This window comes from Gobio gobio (assembly GCF_949357685.1).
Source record: "Gobio gobio genome assembly, chromosome: 3".
NCBI lineage: Eukaryota > Metazoa > Chordata > Actinopteri > Cypriniformes > Gobionidae > Gobio > Gobio gobio.
Window position 1 is genome coordinate 16,251,496 of NC_137099.1, and position 17,927 is coordinate 16,269,422.

General features: G+C 43.5%; 1 protein-coding gene across 1 annotated transcript; it reads left to right on the forward strand.

The window, feature by feature from the left end:
* Positions 1 to 488: 488 nt before the first annotated feature.
* On the forward strand, positions 489 to 11,258 carry LOC307123453 (uncharacterized protein; the record flags this gene model as incomplete). Its single annotated transcript, XM_079811986.1, has 8 exons — positions 489 to 504; positions 6,416 to 6,479; positions 9,003 to 9,139; positions 9,376 to 9,423; positions 9,507 to 9,590; positions 9,741 to 9,956; positions 10,124 to 10,283; positions 10,382 to 11,258. 6 exons carry the CDS (start codon positions 489 to 491, stop codon positions 9,914 to 9,916), a joined length of 525 nt encoding a protein of 174 aa, XP_079668112.1. The 3' UTR covers positions 9,917 to 9,956; positions 10,124 to 10,283; positions 10,382 to 11,258.
* Between the last annotated feature and the right edge of the window lie 6,669 nt (positions 11,259 to 17,927).

The window sequence follows — 17,927 nt, forward strand, 5'->3', positions numbered from 1 at the left end:
GTGGTTGAGGTGGTCTGAGGGTCGACGTCACAGCAAGGCATCCCCAGAGGCGTTGAAGGGCTGCAAACATCCAGCAGAGGCTGGAGGACTGGCTGAGCTCTGCGGTGATGGCGGCAGATGGAAACTTGACGGGATCAGTGGAAGTAATTTACAGTCCATGCAAGTGCTGTCCAGAAACAGTGATGATGAAGGAAGTACCAGGTGGGATAGGGTGGTAGTTGATACCTATGCATTGAAGTCCATCAGCCACTCTGCAGTTTCCATTTCCACTAGCTCACACCACTGGTCAGACTCACCGTGGGGCTCCTCTTCCGGGGCGATGGTCCGCTCTGTGGTCGAGGGTGGGAAAACGGGCTCTGGGTTTAGCTGTGTTCTGGACAGGGGGTAGACACTCTCCAGAAACCGGATGATGGCTTCCCTCCAGTCTAGTCCAGAGGTGTCTGGGAGGTCTACAGGGTCTCGTCCTCAAAAGGGTTAGTGACGGCAAGATGACAGAATATTCAGGTAAAGAGATTGTGGCTTATCTGAGCTACCGCTGCGAAATGATTCACTCAACTCACGATGCGATGCGATACGATATTAATTTCCCGATACGATTTTCTCACAAGTTTTTTATAACAAAATGAGATTGAAGACAAATTATAAAATAAAAGTGTCCTTTTATTTCTCAGACAAAATTCAGCATATTTCTATTTTAAATTAATTTTAAATATATATTTTATGTCAAATAATAACTCAATTGAAATCAAAACAAATCCTCAAAAAGTCCCTTCAAGGAAATCTTCCTATGGTGTTTTCTTGGGAGGAGGTTGTTTCAGCTTCTTCACCCTCATCCTGCACTGAGGAATAGCAGAAATAGTTTAATTTAATTACAACAGTGACAGGGGTTTCACATTGTTATAAAGGCAAGATTTGAATTATAATTTGTATCATTACACTTGCAAGAGTTATAAAACCAGAACCCATTTAGATAAATATGCCATAATAATCATCAAATTAGCCTATTGAAATAAAAGATCCATGTACACATTTAGAGAAAGAGAAAGTAAAATAAATACAAAACCGCACAGATTTCTCCTTCAGTCTGTGGAACACATCCTCGTGCTGGTCTTTCTCTTGATGAGAAAGAGCCTGGAATTAATTTACTTTGGCAGAAAACAGTCTATCTTTCGCTGTGAAAACACTGACGCACCTTGTGATCTCCATGGCAATCACCCTCGACGCTGCGCGTGGGGCTGCAAATCCGCCGGTCAGTATGGTTTGGCCTATTATCTTTTACACGCATACGGACAGTATGCTCACTGTGGTGATTATTAATCTTCGGAAAGTCAAACTGGTGCCACAGCGGCCACACCTCCGAAACTATGCACTTGCCGTCGCCATGTTTCTGTTTGACGGCGCGTGCACACGGGTGCGCTCGCGCCCAACTTCCATATGAATGAACTGAAAATATTAGCTTATACTACGGGGGCCGTTGAATGCTTGAATCTGATTGGCTGATGAACGTTCTGAGGTGTGCAATTATTTTCTGGGAAACGCACAGCGAACGTAGTTCCAGGCCGCTCTCTTGACCGCATTACAGTTCCATATCACTTCGGCAAATTATTTCAGTTATTTCAAATGTCTTTTCAGCCTACAACAGCAAATAACCAAAACCCACAACGACACTGACCAATCAAATAAATATAGTAAACAATAAGATAAAAAGGACAAATTATTTCCATGTTTTATTTCCACAAAATTACGTTGAATTATGTAAGAAACGCACATTACTCTCGTTCTCTCTGCTCTCCCACTCAAATGCACACATATAGTGTGGACACACTCGCACAGAATTGTAATGTCAGTGCTACTCTGACGATTTTATCAGTAAAATAGTTTAGCAACTTAAAATCAACATGATAATAAAGGCGCTGTTCTTACAGTTCCGTATTAGTTGACGCTGTTGAAAGAAACGCAGGCTCTCTCTCTCTCTCTCTCTCTAATAACTCGCTGGATTAATAACGTCTCGGTTACGTATGGTAACCCTCGTTCCCTGAAGGAGGGAACTGAGACGTACGTCGGACGTACCGACCAATTGGGATCACTTCAGGGAGCCCGTATCAGCTTCGAGATATAGAGAAGAGGCCAATGGGCCATTGGCGTGCGAGATTTGCATCTCGCGCTCCGCCCCGCGCCGCGGGTATAAACAGGAAGTGAGAGCAAATGCACGCTGTTTTTCACTGAGGAGCTGAACTTAGTGGCTCAACCTGCAGTAATGGTACAGCAACTGTGGCGACGGGACGTACGTCTCAGTTCCCTCCTTCAGGGAACGAGGGTTACCATACGTAACCGAGACGTTACCATTCAGTCGGTCACGTTCGACGTACGTCGGACGTACCGACGAATTGGGATCCCCTATGGAAAACGCCACAGTTACTACCACTTCCAGCGCCCAGCGATGAGCCCCTCAGACCCCGATCTGATGCGGGCGGGAAAGTTCACGCAGGGAGAGTCCAAGCTGCTGTTCCGCAAGACCCATTCAGCTGACTGTATTGGATAACGCTGGGAAAGCGTGCCTGTGAAGGCAGCTGCGGAAGCCACATCATGCCCAGAGGGAGTTAACATGTGGAGAATACACGTATGGGCTGGCCGTGGGCAGCACAACATACGGAAGTCCCAGGGGTGGCCCCGGCCAATTCGCGGAGGGGGACAACACGTACCTGGGACGGCAGAGGACACTCTGCCGAGGGAAAGACACGGGCTCGCCGTAGGGAGCCGTACCGTGGAAGAATACACACATGGGACCGCCGTGGGGGTCACTACATATGGAACCCAGCCTAACACAAGTTCCACCAATGCATACGAGTGTTAGACCTGGCGTCGAACGCTCCGCCACGTCCGACTGCCGCGGGTTGCGGAGGACTCAACAGGGTTCGCCGATCCGGGGAACTCGACTGGAGCAGAATAAGCACACGAATCCGTCTACCATAGGGGAGGGAATGGCACAGCAAGCCGACACTAGAACGGGCACTTCGGTGTTACTGACCATGGGAAGTGAGCACACAGGAAGAAACCGGCTCTACACGGAGGCTATAGAATCTAGCGAACGTGTTAGGTGTCGCCCAGCCCGCAGCTCTACAAATATCTGTCAGCGAGGCGCCACGAGCCAGCGCCCAGGAAGAGGCAACACCCCTAGTGGAGTGGGCTCTTAACCCGAGCGGGCAGGGCACGTCTTGGGACTGATAAGCCAAGACGATGGCATCCACTATCCAGTGGGCCATCCTCTGCTTGGAGACAGCCTTTCCCTTCTGCTGTCCTCCGTAACAGACGAAGAGCTGCTCTGAGGTCCTGAAGCTTTGCGTTCTATCCACGTAAGTCCGGAGAGCACGGACGGGACAGAGAAAAGCTAGGGCTGGGTCTGCCTCCTCCGAAGGCAGCGCTTGCAGGCTCACCACTTGGTCCCGGAAGGGAGTAGTGGGAACCTTGGGCACATATCCAGGCCAGGGTCTCATGATCACATGAGAGTTACCGGGCCCGAATTCCAGGCACGATTCGTCAACCGAAAATGCCTGCAGGTCCCCTACCCTCTTAATGGAGGCCAACGCAGTCAGGAGTATTGTCTTTAACGACAGAATTTTCAACTCAGCTGACTGCAGAGGGTCAAAGGGTTCTCTCTGTAGTGCAGTTAGCACCAGAGTTAAGTCCCAAGAGGGTATGGAGGGAGGATGAGGCGGATTTAACCTCCTCGCCCCCCTAAGGAACCTTTCGACCAGATCGTGCTTACCTAGAGATTTTCCATCTACTAGCTCATGATTAGCGGCGATAGCGGCAACATAGACTTTGAGGGTGGAGGAAGACAGCCTTCGCTCCAACCCATCTTGTAGAAAGGCAAGCACAGATCCGATCGAACATCTTCGGGGGTCTTCTCGGTGAGTAGAGCACCAATCGACGAACAGGTTCCACTTCAACGCATAGAGGCGCCTCGTAGGGGGGCTCTAGCGGAAGTGATGGTGTCAACTACCGCTTGCGGTAGGTCACCTAGAACCTCTGCGTCCCGTCCAGGGACCAGACATGGAATTTCCAGAGGTCTGGACGCAGGTGCCAAGGGTGCCCCGTCTCTGAGTCAGGAGGTCCTTCCTCAGAGGAATGGGCCAGGGAGGTGCTGTCGCAAGGAGCACTAGTTCCGGGAACCAAGTCCGGTTGGGCCAATATAGAGCGACCAACAGGACTTGCTCCTCGTCCTCCCTGACTTTGCACAGTGTCTGCGCAAGAAGGCTCACTGGGGGAAACGCATACTTGCGTTCTTCCTGGGGCCAGCTGTGGCCAGGGCATCCGACCCGAGGGTTCCCTCGGTCAAGGAATAAAACCACTGACAGTGGGTCGTCTCTGGGGAGGCAAACAGGTCTACCTGTGCGGCCCCGAAACGACTCCAGATTAGCTGGACCGCCTGGGGATGGAGTCGCCATTCTCCCGGAAGCACCGGCTGACGTGACAGCTCGTCGGCTGCACGATTGAGCAGGCCCGGAATGTGAATGGCACGAAGCGACCTCAGATGCTTCTGACTCCATAAGGGGAGATGGCGGGCGAGTTGTGATATGCGACGAGAGCGTAGACCACCCTGTTTTTTGACGTACACAACGGTCGCAGTGTTGTCCGTACGGACCAGAACGTGCTTGCCTCTGAGCGGAACTTTGAAGCGGCTGAGTGCAAGACGAACTGCTAACAACTCGAGGCAATTGATATGCCATTGCAGTTGAGGCCCCGTCCACAGACCCGAAACTGCAAGCCCGTTGTACGTGGCACCCCAACCCGTGGATGAGGCATCCGTGGAGACAACGGAGTGCCTGGACACTTGTTCTAGGGGAACTCCCGCCCGTAGAAACAAAGGGTCCGACCATGGGCCGAAGGTTTGGCGGCACCTCGGAGTCACTTGGACACGGAGGGAGCCGCTGTGTCACGCCCAACTCGGGACTCGATCGTGTAGCCAGCGTTGAAGCGGTCTCATATGAAGCAATCCGAGCGGCGTTACTGCAGCTGCGGATGCCATATGCCCCAGGAGCCTCTGAAAATGTTTCAGTGGTACCGCTGTCCTGCCTTTGAACGAATTCAAGCAGTTCAACACTGACTGGACGCGCTCCTCAGTGAGGCGCGCTGTCATGGCGACCGAGTCTATCTCCATACCGAGAAAAGAGATCCTCTGTGTGGGACAGAGTTTGCTCTTCTCCCAGTTGACCCGAAGTCCCAACTGGCTGAGGTGACTGAGCACCTTGTCCCTGTGTTCGCACAACTGCTCTCACGACTGGGCAAGGATCAGCCAGTCGTCGAGGTAGTTGAGAATGCGAACACCATGCTCTCTCATGGGGGCAATGGCCACCTCCGCAACCTTCGTAAAGACGCGGGCGACAGGGACAGGCCGAAGGGCAAGACGCGGTACTGACATGCCCGTCCCTCGAACGCGAAGCGCAGAAAGGGCCGGTCGAGGGGAAACGAGAATGAAAGTACGCGTCCTTCAGGTCGATCGCTGCAAACCAATCTTGGGGACGGACGCACCTGAAGATGTGCTTCTGCGTTAGCATTCTGAACGGCAGCCTGTGAAGGGACCGGTTCAAGAATCGCAGGTCCAAGACCGGCCATAACCCGCCGCCTTTCTTGGGTACAATGAAGTACGGGCTGTAGAACCCGGACCTCATATCGGCTGGAGGGACCGGCTCCATCGCGTCCTTCGCCAGTAGGACTGCGATCTCCGCCCGGAGCACGGGGGCGTTCTCCTTCGCTACTGGGAAGTGAACGCCCCCAAACTTAGGGGGACGCCTGGCGAACTGAATCGCATAGCCGAGTCTGATGGTACGGCCCCGAGACGGGCTGGGAAGCTCTAGCCAGGCTTCCAGACACCGAGCAAGGGGATTAACCACAGACGTACCCGCAGCGGGGCAGCGACGCGGAATGCAGGGATCCGACTCGGACGGCATGGAGCGGCCCGAAGTGGGATCTGAGTGTGCTGTGCAACACTTACCTCCGTCCGCGGAGGGGGCGTGCGAGTGTGGGGAGGCCGCTTGAGTGCGTTCCCACAGCCGGCGCCCCCTGCTGGCGAAGGGAGAGGCGTCTGAGGGTGGCGAGGCATGGGAGCGTCGACCACCGCCAAGCGCGCTCCCAAATGAAGGAGGGGCTGAGCGTGGCAAGGCTTTGTGGCGTTGCGCACGGTCTGCCTCACCTCCTTCCTCAGCGGGGAACAAGAGTGGCGAGGCATGTTCTGCTCTAAAACCCTCACAGCTCAGAAAGTCTTTCAGAAAGACATCACCAACCCCTCAAACCCCGCTCAGTTTCTCATACACCAGCTTTCTTGACATTATAAATTACCTTTACATTAATAATTATGCCAACATGTGTGTTATGCCAAAGTTATTCACTCTTTTTGTGTGTTACTCTGTCACAGACTCAACCACAGCACTTCAGTACCAAAAGCAGAGCACGGGGATTGATGTCATGGTGATTCTAGGGTAAAAAAAAGAGATGGCAATAGAAAAAGAGAGGACCTGACCTCAAACAGTTCTCTTGCTTTGAAAAAAAATATGCCACTTTTGTTAAATTGATGTGCATCTCTCAGTTTTCCTCTCTCTATCAAGTGTGGTCAACTAGGTTGTGCTACTTTAATGTAGGGATATGCCAGTACAGCACTACAGCACAATCTACACTCTCAGAGAAATCACTCATCCACACTTAACCTCCGCATCAGCCCCGGCAACAGCACACATGCACAAACACACCACTGCTGCTTCTATCTCGGCAGAGATAATCCAGAGATGGATGTCAGTTTCTCCAGAACACAGACAGCCCTGCATCTCTGTTTAACTGTAATGCTGGGCATCTGGAATTTAATCTGTGCATTAGGCTTGCTACGATAGTCGGTGTTGCCGGTGTTACCGGTGTCCAGACTCAACACCGGTTACATCACTTGCCCACCGTGGCACCGCCCACCGTCTTTTTGATTTTTTTATAGTAATAAAATAATTTAGTTCAGTTAGAGAACAGACAATACAAATAAAAACTGAACGTATCTGCTTAATAAAGCAGGATCCGACCGTGAGTCTCGGCAGCGGCAGGAGTCATTCATCAGATTTAAGAGTGAGGAGCTGACTGAGATGATCGCGGAAGGTTTGGTTTCAAAGCGAAACGTAAAAGCACCTATTTAAGGGAGTTTCCCAGATAGCAAAAAATATCGGCACGGCTTCTTTTTGCCGCCGGCCCTAAGCTGTCGGCTATAGGTGCGTCCCGCTGGCGGTGTTGAAACGTTTGCCGCCGAATACGTCACTCCCATTTCTTGCGAGATGCCGCGGCCGACTAGCCGGCGGGCCGCCGGCTTCATTTTCTCTGGCGGTTGCCTCCGCCTAATGGACCGCGGCCGGCTGGCGGCAAGCCGCTGTGAAATACAAGGATTTCTACTCTCAAATTCGACCAGCCACGTTGGCTATGTTTGGCTTGTTGGGAAATAGAGTGGAACTGACAGCATTTTAACTAGTTCTCACATTTGAAGCGATTATAAAATCATAATAGCCTATATGTGAATTATATCAAATATTAGTTTTTTTTGCTCCAATTAAAGCCATTAGGGTTTATAACAGATTCTTGACTCTTGATTCCATGATAAGGTTAGGTTTAGGAAATTACATTTAAATTTTCACTTGATTATTTGCATGTCGAGTGTGTTTAAACAGTGTTGGTCAATTTGACCCATAATGGATGTAATACTTTTTTTTTTTTTTTAGCATAATAGGAGGGTTAAGAAAGTTTGAAAGTTCATTTTAGGATAACACTTATTTTTGTATTGCCCTTTTTTCTATTTCTTTTTGGACTGACTTTAAAATAGACATGACAAAAAATTAGAACTAACTTCATGACATTTTACTTTGTTTTCAAAACCCATATTTTTCTGAAAAACAAAAATATATTATTAATTATTTAGGAAAAATTCTACATTCATAAGACAAGAATAACTCAAAAGAAGCCCTCTAATATTACCTCTTATAAAGCTGATTTTTACAATATTTGAAACCCTCTCAAACATGAGGTCGCAAAACAAAAAGCTTACAAAAACAGAAACCTGAAAGCTTTTCAATTTCATGTGACTGCCTTAATATTATAAAGTATTTTCTATCTCAGAATTCTTATTTTTATTATTTATTTTATATACAGTGTTACATTTGTTGTTATTCTTTGTTCTACATATTCGGAACTGTACCACAATGCTTTATTGTTTTTATTTTTCTCTCATTGTACTTTTTGTATTGTACTTGTCTATACATGTACTAATTTAAATAAAAATAAAAAAAATAAAAAAACAGAGAAGTACCTCCACCGGCCGAGAGGGGCAGTATACCTAAAAAAGGCGGAAGACAAACCGGTAAAACATACAGATTTACCAACAGCGGCCGCTCATCACATGGTTTTAGTATTTGAAGAGAGGAGATCAGAAAATATCCTCGACTACGAGCGTTTAAGTAAGTACATGTTTCCTTTTTGTGTCACACAATATTATGTTCATTTTTGATGTATATACCGGTAGGTTGTTTTAATTAGTTTGTTCAGACACGCACGCTGATATAGTGCACAATACACAGTGTTAGCTAACACGTGCTGTTTCGCCTTTTTTTACACACTGAGTTCAAGCATGTTCTACATGTTAAAATGTATCTAGCTACTGTAGGTAAGTTAGCCAAAGCTTTACATCTAGAAAGACTTAAGTTTAACTTTTGGTGTTTTCTAACAAAACAGAATGATGTATATAGGTTATTTAAATTATTTTGTTAGTCCGAACAAGCATGCTGCTAGGTCAGTTTTAGCAAGTGTTAGCTAACATGTGCTTTGTTGCTACTGTTCTTCTAGCATTTAAGGTCATTTATGAGTTATTTCTCTGAACTGCTGTACTTATTATGTTTGAGGACAATGCAGTTTACTTGAATCACTACACTGAATGAATACATTTTACTGTTCCACATTTGGCTGACCAGTTTTTCCCCCCACAGCATAGCTACTGTATATTCTGTATTTAACGTTAACAATGCGGTTTTGTTCACATTTTCTTGCAGATACCTTGACCAGAGCACAATCGGTTATCTTCATCCAAGAGACCTACTATTGGACAATCGTTTCGGCTTTCAAGGTAAATAAATTGTTAGTCACAATGTCTAGTTACTGGGCTATAAGGAGAAGAATATTGAAAGGAGTTGAGATGGACAAACAGGAAATTGCAGATGTTGGAAACTTGAACAGTATGGAAAATTGTGCCTGTAGTTGTTGTTTTATATATATATATATATATATATATATATATATATATATATATATATATATATATATATATATATAAATAATTAAAATAAAATATTTTTTATGTAGATTTCCAGAATGAGAACCAAGCCCTGAGGGAAAGCAATGCACGAGCAGGTGAGAACATGCACTCTTTCTTAAATTTTACTTTTTTGACTGTGATGTAGCTCCAAAATTACCAAATGCCTTTCATTTTGTAGCTTCGGATGACAGCGGCTCACTTCATGAGCAGGTGAAGCAAGTTGGGACAATGTTGACGACGTTTGCTCGTACTGGGCAATCAGGTACAACTTGCAAACAACACCTGTGGTTGTTGGTTTAATTCCCACTGGGGCCACCTGTACATGTAGTAGACCTAGTTGTAAATGTCATAGTTTAGTAGTTGAGGGACCAGGACTGACTGCTTTATTCTTTTATTCTGTGAACCCCTGTAGGTGCAGATCAGACCCTAATGCTGCGACGTCTTGGAGAGTTTGGCGATGTTGTGCGTAGCATGGACAACAAAATGGACACTATGCTGCAACATTTCAGTGCCAATGTGTCTTTTGGAGAGTTATCCCTGCCAGGGGGTCTGTTACTCCCCCTAGACAACCCATTTGGCGTTGCTTGACTACTTGCTTGGCTAGTTTGAGGCAGGATAAAGAGCTCCAGTAAGTGTGCTGATTTTGTTTATAATGCTGTAGGGTAATCTAAAAAGTAAAATTTAAGATTGTACACTGCATATTCTACAGTCTGAATCACAGCCTGTCACATTTTTATATTTATGTATGAGAAGCTTCAGAGAGATGTAATTTGTAACACTTTTTTGTATTTTCAGCTTCGGTTTTTGGCAATCAAATGTGGGAGGGACCTAAAGACAACCGTGTGGCGAATGCTTTAGAGTATCTTCTCTAATCACCTTTCCATTAATACAACCTGGACGGGTGTAGGGGATAAAGCATGTTTTAGAGACATGTTCCTGAAGACCATTGTTCAAAGTAATATATATATAAATATATAAATTTGTTATATATTTAAGTAGATGTGTGTGGCTTTATGACATTCACATGGAATGACAGATCTGTATTTTCTACAGGAGCCATCCGGAAGAACCCGGCAACCCAGGATGCCACTGATGAGGCGGTCCAGGTTAGCGCTATGCGTTACCTGAAAGGAGCATCTGATCGTGAAGGTGGAAAAAGACGCCGCACAGCTGAGAGGGACCCACAGCCGACCTCTTACACCTAGGCTGACTACTGACACCTGGAACCCTTTCTTTATCCTGCAGTCAGTAACATCAAGACCCCTAAAGAAGCCAGAAGTTTCAGTCTACACTCACCCAATCCACACTGTTCACTGTGGAAATTACTTTTTTTTTTATTCCCTGTGACCCTGCCTTGAAGGCAGCTCCTTGGATAGATATGGGATGGCGAGGTTGTTTGTCCTTTATATAGGCGCACAAGAAATCACTGAAGATAAGCCAATTTGCGCTGCCTCATTCTGGAGGTCGGGGAAAACCGGAGAACCCATAGTCAGGCTTGTTATAATGTTCTGTTCTACTACTGTTCTATTCTTCTCCAGAGCTTTACTCTAAATTATTACCATTTATGCTATTGTTAGAAATGGCTTGTTAAATGTGATGTTATACCTCGATTTATTTGGTATCCTGCACATTCTTTGGTACCAAATATCCTCATTATTTGATATAATATTTAATGGTAATTCTTTTCATCCCAGAGCTGACCTATTTGTTATTAACAAATATTGTGTTATAATTTGCTTGTAAGGCTGTTTTTTTTTTTTTTTTTTAAACCAAAATTTAATTGGAAACATGCAGGTTCTTTAGTAAAAATGTTTTTTGTTATTTATAGGCCTATTTAAGCTTATTTATTGTCTGTTATATTTAATTTATATTATCTTGTATCATTGACAGTTAATGTACTTTGAAATGTGGAATAAAAATGCCAAATGGGAATTTATCTGGTTTGTTCAATTATTATCCATCATAAACTGCATGTTACAAATATATGAATAATAAATAAATATATATATTATTTATTACACAATAAGCGGAGGCAGATCGTTCGAAAAAAGCGTTTGCCTCCGCCGGGCCGCCTTCTGGTATAAAGGCGGCGGAACGGCGGTTTGCCTGCGGGCCGGCGGCGGTAGGAAGGCGGTAGGAAGCCGGCTGCCGCTTTTAAAAAGCGGCTGCCGCCGGCGGTGCGCCGTCAAACGTGTTTGCGATTACGCAATTCTGACGCTTCTACAGCCGCCGGATCACCGCCGGTGGTCCGCCGACTCATTGCTATCTGGGTTGTCATTTGTTTTGTTGTTGTGTTTTTCATTAAAAAAATAGACTAATGAACCCACAATTCAAGCAACCCGCAGCCGAATTGGCGCTAATTCAAAACCGAAAGTTAAATGTGCACGGCCGCACAGAGCGCGCATTGTTTACTTTCGCCTGGCTTCGCAGTGCGAGCCTCCGCTACGCTGACTGCGCGCATTTCTTTTTGCCGCGCGCACCCTCGCGCTCGTGCGGGCGCGTTGAGTATAAACGAGGCTTTACGGACGAACTGTTATTCATTCATGGCGTGCATCTCAATCATAGACTGATCAATGCTTGATCAGTGCCCTGACTTCTGAACAAGGGAACTGATTGAGACGCACCCATGGCTTCACAGAGCGCGCATTTACAGACGAGCTGTCATTCACGTGGGTGAATACGCAACACTGGCGCGTTTTCAGTTCAGAGCGGTCGTGTGCATGTTACTTTCGGTTAGATAGAATTAGTGATTTAAAAGCCTCCGCCGGTGATACCGGTATTACCGGTGTTGTCACACATCAATTAACCGGTGGGAAAATTTCCTCACCGTCACATCCCTACTGTGCATGTGCAGAAATATATGCAAAAGTGATTATTCGGATATGAATAAGAACCATTCACTTTGCAATGGGACTAACACAGCTGTGTAATGTGTGCCAATAGTGATGGGGTGGTATATTGGCTGAAATTTGGCCATTTTGAGATAGAAATAAAATGGCAGGATCAAAATATACCATCTTTATACTGTCTATATGTTTTATCGATCTATCTATCTTTAGCAAATTGCATGCAAGATATACACTTGATCAGTTCAATAATATAATATGTAAAGTAACACTTTAAAATGAGTTAATGTTACCAAATTGAACATTATTGTAAAATATTCTCTCTCTATATATGCCATATATCTGATTTTTATAAATTGGAAATTATGATTGAAAAACCTTTATCAGTTGACCCATAGTGCCAATCAACACACGACTAATTATATATAATTTTCATAACTCTGAGGAAATACTGTAGCTGCTCTGTTCAGTAAGACCTTACAAAGCACTCGAGCGGTTGACACAGATTGTCAAATGAGACGATTATATACTTTTTTCGTGTTAATTAAGCTATTAATTTAAATCTCAGTAAGACCCATACTATCATTTCTGAGCTTTGAAATACATTTAACCTCTTTTCTCTGCTCTCTGAATATCATTTGCTTCTTTTGACCTTGTGTTTTCCTGCTTTGTGAAGGGTCCATTATTAAAGCGGATGTCCCACTGTAATTTGTGTTCTTTTAAATATCATAATTAGTTGCAAATTATCATTAATAACATTATGGAAAAAAAAATTCATTCCCAAGGTCAGCCTTACGGGTATGTGGGCTGATGGAAAGCATTAAAAAGCTCTTTACAGACACACACTCAAATGATGTGAACAGTTAGTGCTGTGAACAGAGTAATTATGGCCTAGTAAATTGGTGTCCAGAGAGAGGGTTTGATCTCAAATAGTCCCTGATGGACAATTGTGAGGCGAGTGATGCTGTTATAGGGTTACATCACACTCGACCTAGCGCATAATGTTTTGATGTTTAAAAATAAAAACCTCTCTCAATGTTTTGACACACTGCTATTCCTTCCTTTAGAAGCAATTTCATTAATGCTTTCTGGGGAAAAAAATGGGTAGACTGCAAAAATATTTTTGGAAAATATTGAGCTTGTCTGAGTTTTGGTCATTTGGTCATTAGTCATATTTTATGTCTTTTCAGAACATTCTGCAGCACTTGAATTTCCAGCAGAAGAGTAAATGAGCAACATTGCAATGCCTACCGAAACTATTGTTAAAATCCCATAAAGTGCTTTTTAAAAGAATGTTCCACATTTAAAACAAGTTAAGCTCTATCAATACCATCTGTGGCATGCTGTCGTTTACCATAGACAATACATTCCATTGATGCACATTCATTTATGAAAGTCTATGGGGCAATGATGATTTAAAAGCAGACTTGTTTTTGGTAAAGCACTTCCATTTATCCTTCTGTACAAAAATTGTACTGCAAAGTTGTCTAAATCATACTTTTACTGCTCTAATAATCTCCCTTTCTGATATCCTTATGCATATCATGCTAAAGTAACAGGGTTTACTGGATTTACATGACGGGCATGGGAAAATTGAGTTTGCACCGGCAAGGTTATCACACTAGCTGCATGTTCACACATATACTATTTAAGCTTTATGGCTGTACTTTGATACTGGGTATTTTATCATTTATCCTGCTGCGTTGCCTATGCCCCAGACACCAATTGGAAATGCATTGCCGTATACTCAAATATTTGTTATATTTAAATTATTTAACACAGAACATTCCTTTGAATAGGGTAAAATGTAGCATGTTTTAATGCTTTTGTGTGTAAAGCTTGATTCTCATACTCTGAAATAGCCAGAAGAGTGCTGGGAGAAATTGGAAGACATGCCTCAGTTAGAACCTCAGGAAAAATATTGCTACCATAGTGATTCATAGTCTTTCTCAAGGGATTTTTTAAAAACATTTTTTAATTGAATGTCATGGACTTGTGTTAAAAAATGGCTTACTATTACTAATCTAACATTAAAGTTTAAGAACAGCCATTTAAAACCCAGAAATGCATGGGGCAAACCAAGTGGCAAGACAAAAACTTTAATACTCCTCCTATGTGCATTTGTAGAGGTTATTTTTACTGTACATCTGTCCGTTATATATAGTTATAATGAGAAGCTATGAAGTCCAGCATGGCAGTTAAGGCCCAAGTGACAGAACACTTCATAAATCTCTCATCACCTCATTCCTCTACCATCTGTACAGCAAAAACACAATGCACTATTATGCTTACACGAGGCTACGTGTGTACACATACATAAACAGTCGGCCTCTCTCTCTAGATCTTTGTCTTCATCTCTTGCCCTCTCTTTAAATTCCCTTCAGACTTGATTAAGACCCATTCTTCCAAAGCCTGTAAACTTGACTAGGATTCCTGTGCTTTGCATACGTTAAGCCGGCTCTGCTAGCGTTGGTATGACTTAGCGCATTAGCTTTGAAGCTGCTCTTATTGCTGCAGTAATACCCCATCCAAGGCTTGTTAATTCTGTTCGCTTGCCCCAGTAGACTGACTGACAGATGCACTGATTAGCGTGGCTTGATAGAAGGGAGTTTGGAAGGATATGCATGCTGGGTGTGAGAGGGCAATATGGGATGCAATGCATCCAATGTTCTTATAAGATTTACACAGTTAATCACTTCCCTGATAACTCAAAGTTACATGGATTTGCATAATGGCAAACGGCAGAATGGTTCGGGTCGAGAAGCACTGTGACCCTCAAAGACAGTATGGACTAACCCTTGTGAAAAAGTACACTTAAGCATACTTTTAAAATGATTCTGTGGTGAAGTAACTATTACAGAAAAAACAGTAATTTCTTTTCTGATACTGGTGCTCCCATCATGCACTGGGGTTAATTAATGAGGCTGTTTTTCAGCTGTATATACACGGTTATATAATTTGTTACCATTTTGTGTCATTGGGTGTTCATTTTATACTCAAAATGACACATTCATACCAGTGGTGGCTGGTCAATAGAGGGCGCTGGGGCACCGCCCCCATCAAAATTCCAGAAATATACATGTATACAAAAATGATATAAAAGTGAAATAAAAATAAAATAGTTTACTCATACGGTGTGCTGGCTGTTAGTAAGAGCCTCAGCATTAAAAAAAAACTGGCTTTGATGGGTTAACTATTTTATATGTTCTTCAATATGTTTCATGCGGTTTCATGCGTGAGGGACTCCGGACAAATGGATGTCTATCTGAGTCTAAAAATATACGGGCAGCATGTGACCTGAAGCTGGTCTCTAATTGGTTCTTAAAGATCCTTCTCCGGACGCAGGTCGTTGCTTCCCTGGCGAATCAGAAATGGATGCGTGTTATTTTATCCAATCTGATTGGTTCTCGTCACCTGTCATTCAACTTTACGCTCTTGGCCACTAAAGCGAAAGTGCGCGGGCAACACTCCGACTCCGCCAAAACCTTATTAGGATGATCACTTTCGTAGAGATGGCAGCAGTTAAACCAAATTCTTTCACAAGGCGTTCGTTGGAAGAAAAAAAATGATAAAGGATCCCGAACCGGACCAACGCGATTTACAAATCCAGCAGCAGGCCAGTGACAGGACGCAGCTGCACTCGGAGCTCCACGCGCTTGTTATGAGAAACGTAGGTGGCTGGCTGGATGTGTTGTTAGCAATGCCCTTTATTGCTTTCCCTGTCTTTTATTTCTAAGTGTTGGTACTGAAGTTTTGTGGACAACAACGGGGGTAAGAGACCTAAAATATCTAACTGAAAAATGCAAACGTCATGACACTACTGAGATGACTGACTTTAATCAGAGAGTCATTGAGAAATTTGCTGGCCAGAAAAAAAGGAGAGCAAAATGTATGTTCAAGTATAGTCAACATGCTTTTTTATTCTTTTGTTTTTCCTTTCCTCATTCAATTATATGTGGGAAATGAATGTGTAAAATGATAAAAGTGAAGAAACTCTTTTCTCTTTAATGCTTTAATTTAGTCAACATGCATCTTGATACTGCCCCCCTTTTACTTAACTTAGTTAAGTAGAGTTTACTTAATCCCATATGTAATATTTACTTTAAAATATGCATGAAAGAAAAATTAAGTAAATTTTACTTGTTTTATTTCTGTGTACTTATGAAAATGTTAGTCTTTAAAAGAATATACTTACATGCAAACTTAATGTTTACAGACTCTGCATGCAATATAAAATTAAATGAAAATGTATTGTTGTTTAAATATATGTATTAAATGCAATTAGTTTAACTTTTCTGACCCACTTAAGTACATCTTTATATGCAATTTCATGATTATGTCTATTGTCTTTGAAATACGGTTAAAATATATAAATAAATATTTGTACACATTTGTAAGGATGATGTAATTTAGAACATTTCAAATATAATAACTTTAAATATTATATTAATAGCACTACAGTTAAAATTATAATGAGTACTGCCAACATCTAAATAAGTGTACTTCTTTAAAGTCTGACAAAATATTATTAAAACATGATTTATAAAGTACTCTAAAGTAAAACATTTAATGTGACATTGTTACATAGTGCACTTTTTAAAAGTGTTAAGTGTGTTAGGAAAATGGTCATTAAAGTGTAGCCTCAAACTTAAGGCCTTTTATTTCAATAATATTATACTATCAGAAGATTTTAAGATTTGAATACACTACAAGTGTGTGTTCAGTACAACTAAGCACACTTCTTTTTCACAAGGGAAAGAAACAACCTTGAATCTGATGAAGAAAGTTTGTGCTAAGGCACAAGTATTATGACTATGTGAGGGCTGCAACTTTTAACTGTATGTGAGTTTGCCGAGGAAACTTTTGAGGCAAAAAATGGAAAAGGGAATTGCTGAGGATTGGCGGAGACCCTAATTAGTCTAAAACAGTTCTGTGAGACACTGGGGAATTAATGTGGGCTTGAGGAAAATATTTTGAGCTCAAGCACAAGGTCCTGTCAGAAAAGTAGATGACTCCACCTCTAAAAGGAGCTAATGGAGGTGTGGGAGGTGAGAAGAACTGACTGGCAGAAAACATTGTGAGACGTGTATACATAGAATGGGGTGGCTGATAGCATTGCATGCTAAAGCTAAAGGGAACAACTATTTCGTCTGAATTACCTCACTGAGTCATGTAATCTTCACTATAAATACATATATTATGTCTAAGACAAGAAGTCAACGAGTAAAGTAGCGAGACACCATCTCTACATTATGTGCTCTTCATACACAAACAGCTCACAGACACATTCTGCAATCAAAAGCTAGATTCCGTTTTGACATGCTGCCTAATTACCTCCAAACTTGGCACACATGCCGCGCTCCACAGTTAGCTGCTCTGTTAGCGTCTGGCTAACAGTGTCTGGCCGTCATAGCTTCCCTGCAGGGCTCACTGCTCCCACCCTTCAGCGACCGCTAGACTCGCACAGATGCTACATTAATAGTGAATTGACAGGCAGTCTTTGAGTGTGCGTGGACCACTAATGAAGCAGCCAGCAGCTATTGTAAGACTTTGCACTAATATGCCACATGCACAGGCCAGAATCAGCGTGATCCATCACAGCTGCTTCGGAAGGGAGGGAAAAGGTGTAAGTTTGGCCTGCCGTTCATTTGCGTGAATGTGATCTCTTTGTTTCCTCCGGGACTCGGCACATGGTGGAAAGCCCCTCTTCTCCTCTTTAGTCCGCACTCGAAGCCCAGGGCACCCAACGTCTT